General features: G+C 53.5%; 2 protein-coding genes across 2 annotated transcripts in view; both read right to left on the bottom strand.

Moving 5' to 3' along the window:
• Positions 1–14,025, bottom strand: part of SLC12A5 (solute carrier family 12 member 5) — a 40,351-nt gene extending 26,326 nt beyond the window's left edge. The window contains exon 1 of the mRNA XM_035005631.1: positions 14,022–14,025. The gene's annotated coding sequence lies outside the window, so the exon portion shown is untranslated. The remainder of the gene's footprint in view (positions 1–14,021) is intronic.
• Positions 9,594–17,318, bottom strand: MMP9 (matrix metallopeptidase 9). The gene is made up of 13 exons (XM_035006443.1): positions 17,092–17,318; positions 16,351–16,583; positions 15,843–15,991; positions 15,415–15,543; positions 15,153–15,326; positions 14,565–14,738; positions 13,776–13,952; positions 13,518–13,673; positions 12,432–12,702; positions 12,170–12,309; positions 11,707–11,857; positions 11,512–11,615; positions 9,594–9,909 (listed from the first exon to the last, which is right to left on the bottom strand). The coding sequence occupies exons 1-13, from the start codon at positions 17,227–17,229 to the stop codon at positions 9,791–9,793; spliced, it is 2,115 nt and encodes a 704-aa protein (XP_034862334.1). The 5' UTR covers positions 17,230–17,318; the 3' UTR covers positions 9,594–9,790.
• Positions 17,319–21,148: the final 3,830 nt, after the last annotated feature.

The following is a 21,148-nucleotide window of genomic DNA, read 5'->3' as shown; positions in this document are numbered from 1 at the left end:
AAGGAAGGAAGGAAGGAAGGAAGGAAGGAAGGAAGGAAGGAAGGAAGGAAGGAAGGAAGGAAGAAAGAAAGAAAGAAAGGAAGAAAGAAAGAAAGAAAGAAAGGTGAGAGGAGTTTGAATTGGTGACAGGGGCTAAAAGGATAGCAGATGGAAAGACCCATGCTCAGGAATTTCTAAGCACTCCACTACCTACACACCCCACCGTCACCACCACTCCCAGCAGCATTATGGTTTTCCACTACTCTGTAGAGACAGGTAACACAGCAAAATGTGTGGCATTTTCATATGCGAAATTCTGTGAAATAAATTAAATGCCGAGATTTTTTTCAGCAATCTCAGATCTGGGATGTCCCCCCAGAGGTATTTCCATTCATTTATGGTCCAGAGCCCTGGCCACTCAGGGACTGAGCCCACCCACAGGAGAAACCTAGATCCCAGGGGGGCACAGGTGAAGGCAGGGGTGATTTCTCTTCCCCGGGTGCCCCATCTGCCTACCCTCACTGGAGTTCCTATCTCACAAGGCATCTGGAATTCAAGACACAGTGAAGTTACCCTGTCCTCTGCCCCCAAACTCTGTATCCCTGGGAAAAATTAAGTTCTCTTTCTGGGCTTCAGTATCTCCATCTGCAAAATGAAAGGATTAGGTCACATAAATCCAAGGAATGTCTTCCCACTCTGAAAGCTCTTAGTGCTCTCTCCATTTATCTCAGACTAAGCCCAGACCGAGTAAAGAGATGGCCCCTAAGGGAGACCCTACCCCTTCGATTCACACCCCTTACCTCTCAAGGAGCCTCGTCTTCAGGCCAACCATCTGCAGTGCGGCTTTGAGAAAACACCATTGCAGACCCTCCTGCACTGTTAGCCTGGCCTTGGCCAGTAAGGTCACCAGTAAGGTGACCCTCAGCTCTGAGCCCCAGGAACATGGCTGCCAGCTTAGCATCCCAACTCCACCCAGAGCCCTAGGAAGATCTAGGGCAAGGGAAACTCTCTCATTCAAGCCACACAAGATGCAGAGCTGGGAAGGGGCCTGTTCCTGAATTCTGAATGTCTAAAGTTCACCACCAGCCCTCACCTTTTGCGTCTCAGAGAGAAAAAAATTTCAGGGAAGCTGCCTAAGTGTCAGGATGTGGGAACTGGAAGAGACTTTATAAATTATTTTTTGCCATCCCTCATTTAGGGGGAAATTAAAGTGCAGAAATGAAAAGGTACCAATTTTCATCATGGGGTGAATTTGCGGCAGACTGGGGACTAGAATCCAGTTCCCTGACCTCCAGCCCAGGACTCCATCCACTGAACCAGGTATGAGGCCGTTTGGAGGAAGCTGGAGCCACCTGGCTGGGTTTTCTTTCCACAGGAGGCAGGCACAGTGCTCCTCCTTATGGCTCAGTCCCTATCCATCCTTATCTGCATATCATTACCCCCGTGACCTAACACACCCACCCCAGCTCTGTCTTCCTGGAGCCAAGGCCCTGAACTCCCTCCTTCACTCCTCTGCCCAAACTACATGCCCGTCCTCCAGACCCAAAACCCTCGCAGTGAATTGATGAGTCCAGCGCACAGCACACCCCACACACACAGGGCTCGCCGCAGAGCACGTCAACCACCATTGTCTCCGTGGCAACCAGGGGCTTAATTAACAGGCTGCAGCCCTGTCACCATGGCAATGGCACCCCAACAGCCCCCCATTCCCTATAGATTCAGCCCATCTTTCCTCTTTCTCAATCTGGACCCCCTTTGCACGGCAGCCACCCCCCCACCCCCACCCCACCTGGAGAGCTGGTGCCCACAGATCGCTCTGGTTCATTGAGAAGAGGGGGGGAGATGAGGGGGATGAGAGAGAGAGAGAGGGAGGGAGGGAGGGAGAGCAGCCCGTCACCATGGCAACTGCAGCCCCGTTCATAACCAGTTTGTTACCATGGAGATTCTCAGGGCTCACCTTGGGCTGAAGTACTGGGCAGTGAGGTTCTGAGTCCCGGCTTGAGGAGGGGGTGGCCGGAGAACACCCTGAACAGGCTGGCGATCTCCAGATCAGATATTTATACCAATAACTCAGTGTCATTCTTCCCAATTTACAGATAGAGAGACTGAAACATGAGGTTTAGGTATGGAGGAGGCAGAGAACTTCACCCTTCTAGATAATCAAAGAATCCTAGCATTTTTATGGCTAGCATGACCCTCAGATAGCTTCCTGTTCAACTCCTTTATACTACAGATGAGGAAATTGAGGCTCAGACAGGGGAAGCAACGTGCCCAAGGGGACACCACAGAGCCTGAGCTAGAGCGTGGATGGGCTATATTGTGGTCTTGCCCCATCCCCCCAGCGTAAGTCAGCTCCTCCTCACTCCTGGGAACACATCTCAACTCCTGTTAGTCTTAACCCAGGCCCAGGGTTCTTTCCAGTGCCCTGTCTTGCTCCACCAGAAACTGAGGCACAGTGGGAAGTGGTATAAAGGGATGCGAGAATTGCTCAGAGTGGTAACAACTGGCCCCAGGTCCACTTTTGTCCAGCCAAGTCATCGTCAACCTCCCCATAGTACAGACGAGGCAACTGAGGTGTGGTGGCTGCAGCCCAGGATTCGTGGTGGATTCAAGGATCAGCCTCTGACTTGCTTCTTTCAGCCCCGTCAGTTATGTCCCCACTACAGCTGATCCCCTGGCAGCAGGAGGCACTTCCAGAGGCAAACTCCACCCCCTGAGTCCAGAATTAAAGACAATGCTCATACACAAGTGACCTGCCAAACCTCTCCCAACCCTTCCCCACCTTCCACATGCTGCCATTTCTCCCTATGGGCCTGGGTGAGGACAGGAGGTGAGGAACACATCTCCTTGGGGCCCGAGGGCTGACACAAGAAGAGCTGTGGGAAAGATATCACCAGATTTCGGTTCCCCTAGGGAGCCCCTGTCTACCTCCCCATGCAGTGACCTACCAAGGCGGAGGGGCTGGAGGGCACCTCTCAGGACCAAAGAGGTTACAAGTCACCCAAATCATTCTCAAGATGAAACTTCTGATAAACTCATGCACACAGGTACCCACCCCAGACACAGGCCCAGGAATACACACATGCCCATCAACACACTGGAATACAGTGGCACATATAAGCACTGACTCACTGACTACCCCACAGGTCATCAGAGCTTATGTGGGATGCTCCTCCTTCAAGACACACAAAGACACACACACGCACCCTGCCTCTGCCACAAGCACTCAGCATTCTAGATTCACACCCAGTTTGCACACACACCTGCACACCCCCAAACTGGGAGCCATATTTTACTTCGACATGCAGGATCTTGGAAATGGGAAGACCTATCGATCCCCCAGGAATGAGAGAGAGGACCATCTTATTCTCAGGCCAGGGGATGGGGAATGGGAAGAGAGAAGGCAAGAGTAGAAGAAGCAGGAGCTTCCAGCGACTCCCTCTCTTGTCTGATGAACATTAAGCACCTACCAAGTGCCAGGCTGCGGGCTTGGAACTTGGAACACTAAGACAAAAGGATATGGTCCCCGCCTTTGAGTTGTAGGAGCCCCGCAAGTAAATAACTCCCATCCACTGGGACATGCTCTAATGGTGCAGTGGGTGGGCAGAGGAGGGATGATAGCCTCTGCCTGGAAGCAAGGGAAAGTGAGAAAGGCTTTCAGGAGAGGTGAAATGAACCATAAACTACAGAGTGAGTAGGAGTTTCCCTGGCTAATGGAGGTGGGGAGAGGAACATGGACAGGTATGCCTCGGAGCAGATGAGGAAAGAGTTTGAGCGACAGACTACGGTGCTGCGTTGGCCTTTATCCTAAAATCGATGGGGAGCTTGTGTGGAGGGCGGTTAGGACAGGATCAGAGGCAGGCAGACCAGTGAGGAGGCTGTGGCTATGGCCATGGCCATGTGAGAAATGATGGAGGTTTGTACAGAGTGATGGTGACCAGAAGAGAGAGAAGACAGACTCAGGATTAGTTTTTGGGGTGGGTTGGCCAACATGTGAGGACCAACTAGATCCGGTGGGAAAAGAAAAGGAAGCGCTGAGAATAGCTCTTGGAGTTCTGAGTTTTGAAACTCTAAGGATGGAAAGGACATTCATGAAAATGAGAAAAAATGAGAAAGGAGACAGTTTATGGGGAAATATGAAGAATGGAAGGAGCCCAAGAAATCCAAATGGCCACGTCCAGGAGGCAGCTGGTTTAGGGGCTGGAGGCCTGCGGAAATCTAGGCCTCAGTTTGGTCATCTACACAAGAGGGAGTTCGCCAAAGAAACCCCCAAAAGGCCCCCTCCAGGGCTGTTGGTGCTTAGCTTTGCTGCAGAGTGAGCTCACCTGCGGCTCAGCAGCGACCCCTGGCGGCTCGGGGAGGCTCTTCCCCGTGCTGGGGCCACTCTGAGCAGATTAGCAGCGTTTCTTCCAGACCTGAGGGGCGCAGGGTCAGGAAGAGGACCCCTGACAAGTACCCCCTGCGGAGAAGACTGTGAGTGCATCCAGGATACTAATTCTTCACCGAAAGCTAGATGGATCCTTCACCTCCCCTCTTCTGTACCCTGCCTGTAATTTCCATTATTAGACAACAGCAATGGGTCCTCGAGGAGGACGCCCCCAATCTAGCCTGAGCTTGCTCCACCCAACCCTCTTCTGGAGTTGGAGCAGAGGGACTTAAGTGGGTCCCCAAGGGTCGGGACTGGACACCCCACAGAATCCTCCCAAGATCTAGCTGCCCAAAAGTAACTTATCTTTCTCCCATCTCCTCCCCTGGATCCCCAGGCGCTGTCCGCGACGTCTCCAGGGAGGCCGAGAATTAGAAGATCCACCAGGCCCCAATCACCTGCTGAGCCAGCACTAGCCCCAGCGTCCCGGACTCATTTTACCTCCCGCCGTCGACCCCACCCCTATCCTCCCGGCACAACCCCTTCCTCTCTGGTCCCGCCCTTTTCTGCCCCCAAGCAGAGATAGTCCTGCCTCCTCCCATTGTCTTTGGACCCACCCCTTAATCATACTGCCCTCCCCTTTCCCTGGTTTCACCTTCTTCCCTCTGGTCCCGCCCCTTACCCGAAATGACCCCGCCCCTTTAGTGCCCTCCAGTTCAGCCCTCTTTTGGCTCTAGCCCCTCCATCACAAGATCCGCCCCTTCGCCTATAGCTCCACCCACCCTCTTCCCTGTGCCCCGCCCACCTCGAATCTGGCCCTTCCCTTCACCATTGCCCATCCAGCCTCCTTCCCTCCCGGCTAGGTCCCAGCTCTTCTCCCTTCTCTAGCCCTTGGCTGAGACCACCCCACCTCCAGCCCTAGCCCTGCCCCTTCCAAGAGAAGACCCGCCCACCATGGCCCCTCCTCTTCTCTCGCCCCGCCCCACTCCGGCAGGCCCCGCCCCCTGCGGCCTCTACCTTTGGCGTCTTCCCCTGAGAGGTGGCGGAGACAGGCTGCCGAATGCGGGTGGGACTCTAAGTCAGAGGTCCCGGCGGGCGCCGCGGGAGGCAGTGAGGTGACAGTGAACCTGCGGCTCATAGTGCGGAAAGGGGCCCGGCGGCGGCGGTACGGGCCCAGATCGCACAAGTGGCTGCAGCCCGGCTCTAGCAGACAGAAAGAGCGGACTCCCCCTCGTCCGCCGCCCCCCACCGGGCGCGGCGCCGCGCAGGGTCCTAGTGCCCGCTGTGCTGAGCCTCAGAACGTGGCCATTTCGCTCCAAGTCCCTGGGCTCTCAATTCTAGGAAACGCCTGAGGATCCCACCTGCAGCTGAGAGCCGTCCCTACACCGGGGGCCCCAGTGTGTGGCTCCTGGAGCCCAGGCCCACCTCTGCTGGGGTCTCCTAAACACCTGGGTTTTACTCACTCATTCATTCATTCATCGCATCTTGATAGCGCTCCTGGGTTTCAGGCAAAGGTACAAGGCACTGCGGATACAGCACTGCCTGAGATCGACCGGCTGCCTGCCCTGGTGTGGCTTAAATTCTAATGAGGAGCGAGGGGAGAAAGATTGTAAGTGAGCAAATGCATAGACAAGATAATTTGAGGTTCTGGAATATGTTAAGGAGAAAAACTAGGATCCAGGGATAATGACTAGGGGGAAGGACTACTTTAGAGGGTGACCTAAGACGATTCCTCAGAAGATGTGATACGTGAGCTGAAACCTCCCTGGTGAGAAGGAGCCAGCCATACAAAGATCTGGGGGAAGAGCTCTCCGGCAGAGAACATAGCAAGTGGAAAGGCCCTGGGCTGAAAAGGGGCCTGGACTGTTCAGGGAGCAGCAAGAAGGCCAGTGTGTCTGGAACAGAGTGAACAGAGGTGAGAGTGATAAGAGATGAGGGAGGGGGAAACGGCAGATCATGTGGCCTCTTGAAGGTTTCAGAGAGGAGCCACTGTAAGTTTTTGAGCAGAGGAATGATGTGATCTGCCTTATATGTTAAAGGGATCACTCTGGCTATTGCATGAAGACTCCACTAAAAGAGAGCAGGAGTGGAAACTGGGAGTCTAGGTAGGAGGCTCCTGTAGAGCCTCATGCGAGAGGTGGTAAAAGCCAGACTAGAGTGGTGGCATTCATCCAATTCAAGGTATGTTTTGGAAGTAGAACATACAGAACCTGTTGCTGAATTGAACGTTGTGTGGGATGGAAAGAGGTGTCAAAAAGGACTCCTGGAAACGGTCGCACATTGCTGGTGAGAGCATAGATGGTCAGAACCACTTTGGAAAATTGTTCGATCATATCTGCTCAAGCTGAGCATGCCTATACCTGTCTTCCCAGCATTTCCTCTCTGAGGTATGTACCCTGCCAAAGCACTTGTATGAATAAGTAAGATTTAATACATTTGAATATACAATATCCTACTTTTGCTTCTACATTTTCTCAACACATTTCTAATTGCATCGTTATTTGCTGTACTAGGTATACTAGGTGTATGCCCCAAAGAAATGGCTGCCCATGTTCACCAGAAGACATTTACAAGAATGTTTATTGCAGCATTATTCATAATAGCCTCAAACTGGGAACTACCCAAATGCCCATTAACCATAAAATGGGTAAATAAAAAAATAAATGGATAAATAAATAGTGGGACATTCATACAGCGGAAAACTATAGTGTGAATGAACAATCTATAATTCACAAACAATATCTATGAATATCACAAATAAAGCCTTGAGCAGAAGAAGCCAGACGCAAGAGTACGTACTGTAAAATACTATTTAAAGTAAAAACTAGTCAAAATCTGTCTAAGCTATTAGAAGTAATGGTGGTAACTCTTGGGGTGGGGGGGTAGCGATTGTGAGGGAGCAGGAGAGGGGCCATAATGTTTTGTTTCTTGATCTGGATGTGGGTTACACAGTTGCATTCAGTATGTGGAAATTTATTGAAATGTACACTTATGGCATGTGGACTTGTCTGTATGTTTATTCTATTAGAGCAATAGTTCTCAACTGGGGTTAGTGTTGCCCACCAGGAAACACCTGGCAATGTTCGGAGACATTGTTGATTGTCACAACTGGAGGGCAGCGTTACTGACATCGAACGGGGAGATGCGGCTTGTGCCGTCCAGGCTAGCACCAGGTCGGCCTGGCGTGAGCCACAGGTTCCCCATCACTTCCCTGCACTCCACCCCCACATTGGGATCCAATGTAGGGAGAGGAGGACTGACCCTGAGTGGGTCTGCCATCTGTCCATGATCCCACTACCCCCTGGAGGAAGACACCAAACATTCCTACAATATTCCCCACCACTAAAAAAATTATTTAGCCCGAAATGTCAATAGTGCCCAGGTTGAGAAACTGTACTAGAATAAGGAGTTCAACCGATACCTAGGTTTTAGTACTCATCAGGTTCTAAGACTGATTGAGAGCAGATGATGTCATCAAGGTAGTAATGACTGAAGCACGTTCAGAAGGTGGATCCCAAGAGTTCAGTTGGACCTGTTAGGCTGAGGAGCTATCAGGCCCCTAAGGATCATGCAAGTCGGCCCTTGAACATACAAGTCTGGAGCTCAGGGGAGAGGTTAAGGCTGAGGATATAGACTTTGGGAGTCTTTAGTAGAGAGATCTAAAGCTGTAAGCCTGGACGAAATCCCATGGAATGAGTGTACACGGAGAAGTCCAAGGATTGAGTGCAAGGGCATGCTATCATCTAGAGGTTAGAAAGAGGAAGATCCAGCCAGTGAGGTGGGGAGAACCAGGAAGGGGTGGCCCAGAAACTGAGCGCAGAACGGCATTACCAACTGTGTTGACCAAGCTGAGAGACCTGTAGGATGAGCCCAGAGGGCCCGTCACATCTGGCTACAGGAAGTTCATCGGTGGCTCGGAAAAGAATGATTTCGGCGGTGTGGTGGGGTGGGAGTCAGGCTGAAAGTGGTAGCAGAGAGAATGGAAATTGAAGAAGTGGAGACAGTGAGTGGAGACTATCCTTTGGAGAAGTTTTACTGTGGGTGGAGTGAGAGGTAGAGAGATGGAACAGTATCTAGAGAGAGACAGAGGTTCAGAGGGGCTTTAAATACGCCCTATTAAGGAATGGGGGCATGCCCCTGGGAGTGCGTCATTCCTCAGTAAGAAATGGATGAGGTGGGTTTGAATCCACCTAAAGGAAGCTCGGGAGGAAGTTCTCTGAGTCCCTCAAACTCCCACTTGGGCCTGAGTCCAAAAGGCAATCAAATCTGAACATGCCCATCAGCTCCGCTCACCTGCCCCAACCCTCCAGTCAAGTCCCTCTGCTCTCCTGTGGGGTCACGTCCATGCTCCTCAGCCTGGCATTCAGACCTGTGATGGCAGTAATACCCATAAGGTAAGAGCAGTACCTGCCTCGTGGGTTTGTTTTACGGATTAGCGGTGTTAACACGCATAAAGCACATGGCACAGCGCCTGGCACAGAGTCCGTGTTGGACTAAGGGTAGCTATTATCATCATGTACACCATATTCTATTTATCCGCTGCCTGACGTCTGTACACTTAGGATGTTGCCATTTCTCACTCCACAAGCCATACTGCAGTGTCCCTCTATCTGTTGTTTTGTGCGCATGTGTGTGAGAGATGGCATAGACAAATTTTTAGGTTTAACGGTTTCTAGTAAATTACCCTCTAAGAAGACCATTCTGCTTGCACAGGAAGAAACTCTTGCTCATCTTTCCAGATTCAGTTCAAGTTCAGATGTCATCTTGGCTGAGAAATGTTCCCTGACTTCAGCCACAACATACAGAATCACATATACACACCGTTATTCTAGAATAAAGGGCCACACGCTGCACACTCTCCAAGTGTGATTCCCACCCCCACCAGACAAAGAATCACCCTGGTAACTGAGCAGGACTCTTTGGGGACTGAGCCTGGAGTCTGCATTTTAAGCAAGTTCTGAGGGCACTCGTGTACCTAAAGTTGGAGGACCCCGAGAGGTCCTTGAGGACAGAAACATAATCCGATTCATCTCTTCTCCAGCACCCAGCACAAGGCCTGGCTCCACGCAGGAGCTCAATAAATGTTTGATGAATGAATAATATGTTGGCCATTTCCCCAGCTGTAAAATAGAAGTAATCACATTATCTCTTCCTAATAGGAAGAATGAATGTTAATATTCATGAAGTGCTTAGGACACTACCTGGTCCTACAGGCGTGCATGCATACATATATACACAAATCTGCTCCTCAAGGTTAAAGAACTCAAGTTTATTAAAAACATTCCAGCAAAAAAGGAAGGTGGAAAGAGAGGGGCCCAGCCCACCTCAACTCTTCCTTGTCCTCCAGAACAAACCCACCAGTTTGTATCCGGCAAACTGGCTCCTTCTCCATTGGGATGGTCCCCCTAGGATCCACTCTGCAGTGCCGAAGCGGGATGGGAAGCCCTAATCCTTGGGGCACTGCAGGAAGTCAAAGGTCACGTAGCCCACTTCATCCACCTGGTTCACCTCATTCTGAGAATTCACACGCCAGTAGAAACAGTCCTGGCAGAAGTAGGCTTTCCCTGTAGGGGGAAGGCAAGTACGAGAGAGGTGATTCCAACCCTCCCACAGACACATATAGAAACAGGAGCAAGATCTTTGCCATGGTCCCTCTTGGCCGTTCTAGATCTTTCCAAGCTTTTCAAAGGACACCTCCATCTCCCATCCCCCCCCCAGAGATGTCGGAGGGCAGGAAACCTCAATGTCCGAAGCCCTGGCACTGAGCCTGGCACACAGTAGGTGCTCAGAACAAATCATTCGACATTCATTCATTCAGTCATTCATTTCATCAAATATTTATAGTGCTCAGAGGCACCGGGGGGATACAGCAGAGACAAAAATGCAGGCACGGTCTCAGTTCTGCGGCTGCTCACACTCCCGTGGGATAAGAGAGACGATTAACAAGCAAACACGTAAATAAATGAGACTGTGACAATGAAGGAAATAAAAGCAAGTAGGTGAATAACGCATGAGGGCCAGAGAAGGTCTCTTTGAAAAGGCAGCCTAAGTGCTGAGAGCCGAAGGGTAAAAGGGAGGCAGCCCCCACACAGTCTGGGGAAGCTTCCAGGCGGAGAGAACAACTGGCGTGGAGGCCCAAAGCTAGGAGTGACCTTGATGTGTTCAAAGAGCAGCCAGAGGCCATGCGGGTGATACGGGTGATGCGTGATGTGGAGCAGAGAGATTGACAGGAGTGCTGGGAGGGTAAGAGAGCAGATCAGATCCCGGAAGTTCTTTTCTTTTAGGATTTTATTTATTTATTTGTTTGTTTGTTTGTTTGTTTGTTTATCTATCTATCTATCTATCTGAGAGAGAGAGCACGCACAAGCAGGGGGAGCGGCGGGCAGAGGGAGAGGCAGGCTCCCCGCTGAGCAAGGAGCCCGTTCGGGACTCAATCCCAGGACCCTGGGATCATGACCTGAGCCGAAGGCAGACACTTAACACCACCCAGGGCTCCCAGTAGTTTCTTTGACCTTGGAACGGGTCTGGAGTTGCCTGCAAGACCATGGCCCTCCATTCCTAACCACTCCGTACTTGTAGAGAGTATCTTCATGGTATTGAACAACCAGTATGGCTTGGACCAGGGTATTTGCAAAGGAGATGGTGAAAAGTGAATATTTTGATAGTAGAGTCAACAGAACTTGTCAGGTGATTGCATGTGAGTGGGGAGGAAGAGAAAGTTAAGTATAACTCCAGCTATCATCCCCATTTTACAGATGGGGAAACTGAGGCTCCGTGAGCAGCAGTGACTTGCTCAAAGACAGTTATGGATTGTCTTTTTTTTTTTTTATCACTGTATCTCCCGTGTCAGCACAGTGCCTGGCATGTTACAGGCACTTGATAAATATTGTCTAACAAAGGAATGAGCCTCCATGCAAAACATGTGTCCCGTACTGTGGGAGCAAAGAGCTTCCAGCCGGGGAAGCAGGAAATCTGGGTTCTAGTTCTGGTTGTTCTCTTGTGTCCCTTTATGATCTGGGATAGGTCCCTGCTTCTACAGGGAACTTAATCTGGGCTGGGGCATTTGCCTCAATCTAGAGGGGATTTGCTTTTTCTCCCTCAGAATTTGACCAATCATCTGAGGCCGATTAGGTGGGAACAGTGGCACCCGGGTCTGCAGCCCTCACCTTGGTACTGGAAGACGTTGTGCGAGTTCAGGGGCACCCCGGGGAACAGCTGCTCCACGGAGCTGGGGGTCTTAGGATCAACGGTCTGCGTCTTCACGTCGAACCTGCAGGAAGTGGTGAAGAGACAGGTGCTGGGCCGGCGGGCCGGCGGATGGCGCCCGGGGTCCCCCTGCCGGCCGTCGCCGTGACTCTCACCTCCAGAAATGCTGCCAGCTGAACAGGAGCACCTTACCCCCGCCTTGCGGGAGGGCCCCAGTGACTTGGGCCACCTTCGGTCCCAGGCCCAGCTTGTCCAGACGCCTCGGGCCTAGCACCGACGCGCCTGTGTACACCCACACTTGGCGCCCTGCAGGGAAGAAAAGCCGCATCGGTCTGGGGGCAGGGAGTGGACACATTGTCTTTGAATGTCAAGAGGAAGAACCAAGCGAGGCCTTTCTGCGCCCGACGTGCCCGCAGTCTCGGTGCCCACGGAGTAGAACCGCTCCGTAGGACGATGCAAGGGGACGGTGAAGATCAGCTAAATTGCACCCGCCAGAAGGGGGCGCCTTTTCCTAATCCGCGGAAAATGTATCACGTATTACACTCGGTCTCTCGGTCTTCCTAGATTGGCGAGGATGTGGATGGCGGGGGCGGGGGGACGAAAAAGGAGGAAACTAACCAGAGAAGAAGAAAATCTTCTTGGTGAGCGGATCCTGAAAGGCGGAGTCCAGCTTGTGGGGCAGCGCCGGCCACGAGTCAGTGATAAGGAAGGGACCCTGCATCCGGCGCCCCTTGCCCTCAGAGAATCGCCAGTACTTCCTGGGAATGAGAAAAGGGACCGCGGGGCACTGAACTTTGAACCGAAGGTCAGTGGGCGGAGAGGGGCAGGCAGGTCCCTCCTCCAAATCCCCTCCCCCAGCTACACATCCCTGCCCCTTTACCCATCCTTGAAGAGATGCAGACGGTTCCCGATCTCCGCGATGGCGTCGAAGAAGTTCACTTTGCATATATCCTCTGCTGGGTTGAAAGACACTGTAGTGGCCTCAGAGGGGCCAGCAGTGGGGGGACCCGTGGGGCCAGCTGCAGGGGGGCCTGTGGGGCCAGCAGTGGGGCGCTCTGAGGGGCGGGTAGTGGGAGGCCCCGTAGGGCAGCCGGGTGGTGGAGCGGTGGGCTGGGCGGTTGGAGGCTGTGGTTCAGGGTCAGGGCGAGGACCTAAAAAGAGATAGCGGATGAGATATTCTCTATTCCTGCACACATCTGCGCTGGTGGACTATATGCCCCCCAAAACCCCATAAATGAGGCCCCTGGTACTCCCTCTTCTCACTTTAGGTGTTGGACCTGCCTTCCCCCAGTCACTGACAGGCTGATTTTTTCCCATACATTCACCTTTCATTCCAGTTATGTCTGTCCAGTCCCTGGGCTGTCAGGCCCTGATTGGGCCCTATGAACACAAGACATGCAGGGGCTCTCCCTCCGCCCGCCCCCCCAGGCTAGTGGGAAAGAAGTGTGTTTTGGGCACACAGTTAGTGCTAAGAGCTTTATAAACTCACATTAGCTCATTTGACTTAAAAAAAAAAAAAAGTAGATTCTTTAATATTTCCATTTAAAAAAAATACTAATGATCATAAGTAATAACAATAAAATATTAAATACCTATATGGTACCTACTATATGTCAGGCATTATTCTAATTCATTTAAACCTCCTAACAACTCTATGAGGCAGGTACCACTATTAGCCCCATTTCACAGGTGAGAAAATTGAGGCGTGAAGTAACTTAGATGGTCACCTAGCCAGGGAGTGGCTGGACTGGCTTTTGAACCCACGTCTGTCTCAGTCTAGAGTCTGGGCTCTTTATCCCCATCTCCAAGCACTGACCAGGCAGCAATTGGACCCACTGGCCCCAGGCTTTCCCACAGATAAATGTTGAGGTCCCCACTCCCCCCCTCTATTTCCCCATTCTCGGTACAGGGACAAAGCCCAGCCCTTCCCTCCATCTCTTCCCTCCATCCCTGCCCCAAACCTCACCGTACAGATACTGGACGCCCTTCACATCATCCTCATGCAGGGGGGGCCCCTCGGTGAAGCTGTACATGGGGTACATGAGTGCTTCCGGCACCGATGAGTGATCTAAACCCAGCGCGTGGCCGAACTCATGGGCGGCCACAAGGAACAGGCTGTAACCTGGAGAAAAGAAGACCCTGAGATGTGAGTCCTGGGCCGACCTCCCAGCCCTGGCCATCCCTCCCCCAACACCGCTGCCCCCAACCTTGGATCCCTGCTCACCTTGGTCCGGGCAGAAGCCCCACTTCTTGTCTCTGTCAAAGTTCGAGGTGGTGGCGCACCAGAGGTTCCCATCTCCGCGGCCCTCCCTGGTGCATGTCGAGTACTCCTTGCCCAGGAAGACGAAGGGGAAGACACATGGCTCCCCTGCGGAGTTGCCCCCGGTCGCCGTGGAGTCGACTGAAGAGATCGAGAGCCTTGGGTGAGCCAGGTGGGTGGGTCCAATAAGGGACCAGGCGCGGGCCAAACAGGGAGCTAGATAATCCTGGTGTCCTATTTTAAAAGCCTAGGGGAGGGTGGGGCCACAGCTGCGACCCGGCTAGGGTGGTGGGCGGGGCCTGGGGACCGGAGACTAAGTTAGGAGAGGCAGCAGGCTGGGCTAAAAGGCCAAGGGCGCCTGGGTGGCTCAGTTGGTTAAGCGACTGCCTTCAGCTCAGGTCATGATCCCAGGGTCCTGGGATCGAGTCCCACATCGGGCTCCCTGCTCTGCGGGGAGCCTGCTTCTCCCTCTCCCACTCCCCCTACTTGTGTTCCCTCTCTCGCTGTGTCTCTCTCTGTCAAATAAATAAATAAAATCTTTAAAAAAAAAAATAAATAAAAGGCCAAGACCCAGGGAGGCGGGGGGCGGCACGTGGACCTCAGGGGGAGGGGCTGTGATAATGGATAGGGAGAGGGCGATCCTGAGGCCCAACGAAGCGTGGAGACACAAACCGATGGGTGGAGGAGCCACGTTTCGGGGACCAATGCGGAACTAGGGGGCGGGGCTGAATCTGGTAGGCGGGGCAGAGATACCTCGGGTCGGGCAGAAGCCAAAGAGTTTGTCCTGGTCGTAGTTGGCCGTGGTGGCGCACCAGCGGTAGCCGTCCGAGCGACCGTCGGTGGTGCAGGTGGAGTAAGATTTGCCCTCGAAGGTGAATGGAAACACGCAGGGATTGCCGTCCCCATTGCCGTCCTGGGTGTAGAGTCCTGGGGAGGCCCACACGACGGCCCAAAGGCGCCGTGAGTTTATTGACCCCACACCATCTGTGCACTCCCTCCCTCCTCTCCCCATTTCGCAGATGAGAAACTGGGCCCAGAGAGCACGAGAGAGACTTGCAGGCCGCACAGCACTAGTGGCAGAGCCGTGATTAAAATCTAGGGTTGGGGCGCCTGGGTGGCTCAGTCGGTTAAGCGCCTGCCTTCGGCTCAGGTCATGATCCTGGAGTCCCGGGATCGAGTCCCGCATCGGGCTCTCTGCTCGGCAGGGAGCCTGCTTCTCCCTCTGACCCTCCCCCCTCTCATGTGCTCTCTCTCTCTCATTCTCTCTGTCTCAAATAAATAAATAAAATCTTTTAAAAAAAAAATCTAGGGTCGTGGCCCGCGGCGCGACCCCGCACTCACTCTCGCTGGGGCAGAAGCCGAACCGGCGGTCGGTGTCATAGTCGGCCGTGGTGCTGCACCAGGCCACGTCGTCGGAGCGGCCGTCCGTGGTGCAGGCGGAGTAGGAGCGGCCCTCGAAGGTGAAGGGGAAATGGCAGGGGGCGCCATCTGAGTTTCCGAAGTAGGTCGGAATCACTGCAGGAGAAGGGGGACAGGGTCAGGGCGCCTGGCGATGAGTGTGACAAGAGAAGGGAATGGGGGCCGGGGAGGCTCAAGGTCTCACCGACGCCCTTGCCCAGAGACCACAACTCTTCGTCGTCGAAGTGGGCGTCTCCCTGAATGCCCTGGCCCGGAGGAAAGGCGTGTGCCAGGAGCCCGTTCTTCCCATCGAAGGGATACCCATCTCCGTGCTCTGAAGAAGCAGGTGGAGAAGAAGGGAGTTAGCCGAGTGCAATTGTGCAGATGGCGCGCTGCTCAAGGGCGCTGCATTGAGTGTGGGCTGAGATGCCGCCTACGAGCAGCTGTCCAAGCCTTGCGTCCCCGCGCTGTGCCGCGTCGGGCAGGAGGGGGCGCATAAGGGCCACCGGCGGCCAGAGCTACGGGGGCAAGCGAGACAAAGCCGGGTCCAGTGCCCGCTCTCTTCTCTCCATGGTCCTCCCACCGCTGTCCCCGTCCAAGACCCTCCTGGCTTTCCCCTTCTGGCGTTCTCACCCCTAACACCAAACTGAATGACGATGTCGGCTTCAGGGCCGTACACGCGAGTGAAGGTGAGCGGCGTCACCGCGCTCCAGAGCGCGAAGGCGCGGGCAAAGGCGTCGTCGATCACGTCGCGCGGCAAGTCTTCCGAGTAGTTTTGGATCCTGGAGGGGAAAAGCGGGAGGAGAGAGGTCAGAAGTGAGGCCAGAGCAGGGGCAGTAGCGACACCCCGTGTCTCAGCGACCTCAGCAAGCACAGGCCTCCCTGCGTTCCACGCTTTCATCTACAAAGCACTTGCAGACGCATTTTTCTCTTGGGACTCTCACAATGGCCCGAGAGGGAAGACTCAAGATTGCGTGCAAGACCCATTTTCCTGAAGAAGAAACAGGGGCTCAGAGGTGGAGCCACTTGCCCCAAGCTGCACATTTGAATCCAGGGATCGGTCTAAGGACGAGATCGCCGCCGGCGCGGGGTCTGGCCCTCCCGCCCCACCCCTCCGCCTCCGCGGGGCCCGGCCGCGCACCAGTAAGTGATGTCGTGGTGGTGCCACTTGAGGTCGCCCTCAAAGGTCTGGAATCTGCCCAGGTCTGGGACGCCGCAGCGCGGGGCCCGCATGGCCTCCAGGGTGGTTTTGTCCAGCTCTCCAGTCTCAGGCAGAGACAGGCGCCTCTGGAGAAGCCGCAGCGCCCGACCTAGGGACTGCTTGTCGTCGTTTATCTCGGCCACAAGAGTGTAGCCATAGCGAAACAGATACTCCTGTGGATGGAGGGGCAGAGATATTCCAGAGCCCTGACTCTTTCCCTGCCCTACCCTGCCCAGGTTCCCTCTGCCCAGGCACTCAGGGACTAGCAACTACCCAGGACTTGGTACCCAGGATACCAGGGCTAATGCCCACCCATTAACTCCCTTCCCTGTAGACATCCTCGGCTCCTTCCCACCCCGGGGTGCCCCTGGCCCGTGCCTCCCTCAGGGACCCCTAGCATTTACCCCTGTCCACCCCAAGCCCCTGCCCACTCCAGAACCCTCTGATGCATCACCACCCCCATCATGTCCCATTGCCCACCTCGGAAACCCCTATTAGCCATTCTTGGCCATCACTGTCCCGAGCCTCTGAGGGCCCTCCAGGGCCTGATCCTGGACACCTCTATTCTCCAGACATGCCCATCACCCCCAACTTGCCGCAAGGTATCTCCTCTGAGGCCCCATGCCCTCCCTGCGACTCCTGGCCAGCCTTCCCCAATTCCAGCCTGGGGTATTAGCCTACCTCAGCCAGCTGCTTATCAGTGAGATCAGCTCTCAAGTCTCCGGGGAAGACCACGAGGGTGGGCTTGTGTGGTCTGGGAGCTGCAGAGCAGTAGCCCAGCACCAGGAGCACCAGGACCAGGGGCTGCCTGGGGCTCATGGTGAGAGTGGTGGTTTCTAGCTACAGCCGTCCTTGTGGGGGCCTTAAGAAGGCTCTAGTAACTGAATCAGTAGCCCCGCCCAACCCTGGCAGGCGGGGGCTGACTCAGGGGGTGGGGTGCGTTGGGGTGGAGGGGGCAGCCCAGCATGAGAAGGCAAAGAAAGGGCTTACACCACCTCCACCTCTCACCGCTGCCCACAGTTCCCAATGCCGAGTCAGGCAGGACCCCAGACCCACAGGAAACCACAGGCCCATAGGGGAAGGGTTGGGTTTTGCAAATTGCAGAGCTTGTGGGAACTGAATGAAAGCAAGGGAGGGAGCGGAGGCTGGACTCCCTGAGCTCACCACCACCACCACCACCACCACCACCACCGAAGGCCCCCCGAGTGGTCAGCCCAAGGGAGGGGGATGGAAGATTCCCCAAGGTGTCTTCCTGAACCCAGTGATCCCCCTTCCTGATCAGACCCCATCCATGGGCCCCTTCCTACACTGCTAGACTCTGTCCTCTTTTCTCCTCCCTGGAAGCCTTTCCTGGCAGCTTCCTCTCCCTGCCCCACCTCGGGGCGGAAGGAGTGGGCTCTGCTAGGCAGGAATTGGGGAATTCCACCATCATAACCCCTGTCTTCCACAGTCTGAATCTTTCAGGATACTAAAGGGGGAAGTTTATGGCATCTGGAAGCCAGCCGATGGGCTTTGCTCTCTTCCTTCAGGGCCTCAGGCAAATGTCCTACTACTCTGAATCTGCTTCCTCAGCTGTGAAAAAGGACCCTTTGTCCCTAAACTGATGCGAGGATAAAATGAGATCAAACACAGAAAATGCTTACTACAGCATATGTTGCAAGTCCTCAATAATGGCCTTGGTCGCTTTTAATTACCTGGCCCAAGACTGTGATTCCAACTTGAATCAGGAGATTGGGGTCTTGGGCTCTAATCTGCCGCGTGACCTACAATAAATGCCTTCCGATCTCTCTCAGTTTGGGATTCTTCAACTGCAAAATGGGGGGGGGGTGATCTCGGGGCCCTTTCAGTCTTCCAGCCCCTTCCCCACCGAGCACAAACTCTAGCCCCAGTTTTCACCAATATGCCTCCCTCCCTCTCCTCTTCCCCACCAGCCCCGTGGGGAAGGGTCTGTGTTTGCCTTCCCTGAGGCATCACGTGGAGAGGGCAACATAACAACCCAACAAGTTGGATTTAAAGGGCTCACTATGTGCCAGGCACTTTCTTTTTCTTTCTTTTTGTTTTGAGATTTTCTTTATTTATCTGAGAAAGAGCATGAGCAGGGGAAGGGGGAGAGGGACAGCTTATCTAATAGATGAATCTCTGAGATGAAGACATTTCACTTCCCTTATAGGAAAGTTGAAGCTCTGGAGTTCGCTAATCAATGAGCATCAGCTTTGGAGTCATGCAGCTCTGGTGTTCAGTCCCAGCTCTGCCACTGCCCAGCTGTGTCGCCTTGGGCAAGTCACTTCACCTCGGAGCCATAATAATCCTGCATTTCTTGAGATTCACTACACGTGGAGTACTGTGAGAACTTCCCTATAAGCATCTCATTTCAGCCCCACCACCACCTGTGAGGTAGATTTAATGAGTACCCCTCCTATTTTTAGAGGAGGACCCTGAGGCTCAGAGCAGTTAAGGAACTTGCCTATGACCATACAGCAGGTTAATTCACAGAACCAGGATTCAAGCCCAGGGCTGCCTGGCTCTGAAGTCTTTCATTTTTATCACCATTTACAGGGAAGTCAGATGACCAGAGGGGTGGGGGAAGGAGCTCAGGGAGGAGAGACTTAAAACCCAGCACCTTCTCCCCTGATCCCCTATGCCCACCCAAGAACAGAGAGCAGGCTCAGGCCTTTGGGGGAATCAGAGGCTAGAACAGGACCAGGGGGACTATATTCCAGATTTGAGAATGTGAGGTCATTGAGCAATTACCATTTTATTTTATTTTATTTTTTTATTTTATTTTTTAAAATATTTTTATTTATTCATTTGAGACACAGAGATACAGAGAGAGAGAGAGAGCATGAGCGGGGGGAGAGGCAGAGGGAGAGGGAGAAGCAGGCTCCCTGCCGAGCCAGGAGCCCAACGTGGGGCCCAATCCCAGGACCCCGGGACCACGACCTGAGCCGAAGGCAGACGCCCAACCATCTGAGCCACCCAGGTGCCCCTTTATTTTTTTTTTAAGATTTTATTTATTTATTTGAGAGAGAGAGCATGAGCAGGGATGGGGGGTGAAGGGGCAGAGGGAGAGAAAGAGAAGTAGGCTCCCCGCTGAGCAGGGAACCCAAGTGGGGGGGGGTGATCAAGACCTGAGCTGAAGGCAGACACTTAACCAACTGAGCCACCAGGCGCCCCAAGCAATATCATTTTAGAGATGGAAATAAAGAGACCCTCCCATCCAGGGGGTCTCCCTCTGGTGGCCGACTCAAGCTTTAGGAGACTCCACGAACCACCCCCAACTTGCCATCAAAGGTACAAAATATGTCGTGTCTATGTATGTATGTCAGTCATGTTTCTCGAATTTAACACTATTGACATTTGGCGCCAGATTAATTCTTTGTTTTGAGGGTCTGTCCTGTGCATCGTAGGATGTTTAGTAGCCTCCCCAGCCTCTCCCCACTAGGTGCCAGGAGCACCTCCCCCATGCCAGTTGTGACAACCAGAAATGGCAAACGTTGCCAAACGTCCTCTGGGTGGGTGGGAGGGGCAGAATCCCCGCCAGTTGAGAACCCCTGATGTTTGTTGATTTTTTTGTATATAAAGGGTCCAAAACATTTATCATATACTCAAACCGTTGATGATGATCCTCAAATACTCAAGTATGTGTGGAGTTTTTATGGGCCAGACATTGTGCTAAGAATTTGGGAATGCAGTAGTCACCAAGATTGTCATTTGTCATTGTGCTAATGGAACTGAGCCCAGTAGGGGAGAAATTGAATGAATAAGTAATTACTAGAGAGACAGACATCACAAGGGAGCAGTGTACTAATCTACTCCAATTACCCCCACCATGCAGATGAGGAAACTGAGGCACAGAGTAGAGAATTTACCTCTCTCCGGTCACAGAGCAAGCCAGTGACAGCATGGGTTGGACAGTAAGGAGCCGTAGCTCTAAGCCCACACTGTGGGGCCAAGCGACTGAAGTTCCGACCTCAGTGCCGGCACCACCTTGCTGTGTGATCTGGGCAACTGACAAACCGTGCCTCAGTTTCCCCATCTGTAAAAAACGGGGGTAATAATAGTGCTTACTTACCTCATGGGGTTGTGAGGGTCAAATTAACAGACATAAAGTGCCTGGCATACGGTAGTAAGTGCTTGCTGATATTTTAATTATGATGGCCATCAGGGTCAGGCCAGCTGGCTGTTTTTACCAACTCGGGGGCAGAAAGAGGACACCCAGCCAGGAACCCCTGGCTTCATTCCTGGAGTCAATCCAAACAAGAACCCTCTTTTCCTCATCCCCTCCCAACTTCCTCCTTTACCCCCCCCCCCCCCCCCGCCCCCCCACCCCCCCATCAAGAGGAACTTGGGAGAGCACCCTTTCAACACAGCAATGGCAGGAAGTGGTTCTGGTTACCACATCCCCTTCCCCACTTCCTTCAATCCCTCCTTCCAACACCGCAAGTTTAGCCAAGGCATTTGGAGAGGAGGCGGAGAGCAGGATATTCCTCCAGGTGGGTACCCCTTGACCCTGACCGAGAGTCACAGCTGGGACTCTAAATCCCTCCCCCAGGTGGAGGTCCCATAAGATGGGGAGGGGGCTGGTCCTGGAGCCCTGAGTCACCAGCCGATGACACAGCCCTGCAGGCTGCTGTTAGTAACACCAGGCCCCCGGACCAACCGGGGTCAGCCTCACGAGGTGAGGAACCTCTCCCCCCTATGTAGGATGGGGAATTCCAAGCCTGTTCCTCCTGAACCC

Source organism: Mirounga leonina, unplaced genomic scaffold (assembly GCF_011800145.1).
Source record: "Mirounga leonina isolate KUSES-001 unplaced genomic scaffold, KU_Mleo_1.0 Mir_150, whole genome shotgun sequence".
NCBI lineage: Eukaryota > Metazoa > Chordata > Mammalia > Carnivora > Phocidae > Mirounga > Mirounga leonina.
This window is presented reverse-complemented; position numbering and strand designations above follow the sequence as displayed.

Excerpts from the sequence above, each read along its gene's own strand:
- MMP9 (XM_035006443.1), bottom strand. The coding sequence starts at position 17,229 with ATGAGCCCCAGGCAGCCCCTGGTCCTGGTGCTCCTGGTGCTGGGCTAC. Across the intron at positions 15,992-16,350 it reads CACCACGACATCACTTACTG|GATCCAAAACTACTCGGAAG; the intron begins GTGCGCGGCCGG and ends TTTCCCCTCCAG. Across the intron at positions 15,327-15,414 it reads GTCTCTGGGCAAGGGCGTCG|TGATTCCGACCTACTTCGGA; the intron begins GTGAGACCTTGA and ends CTTCTCCTGCAG.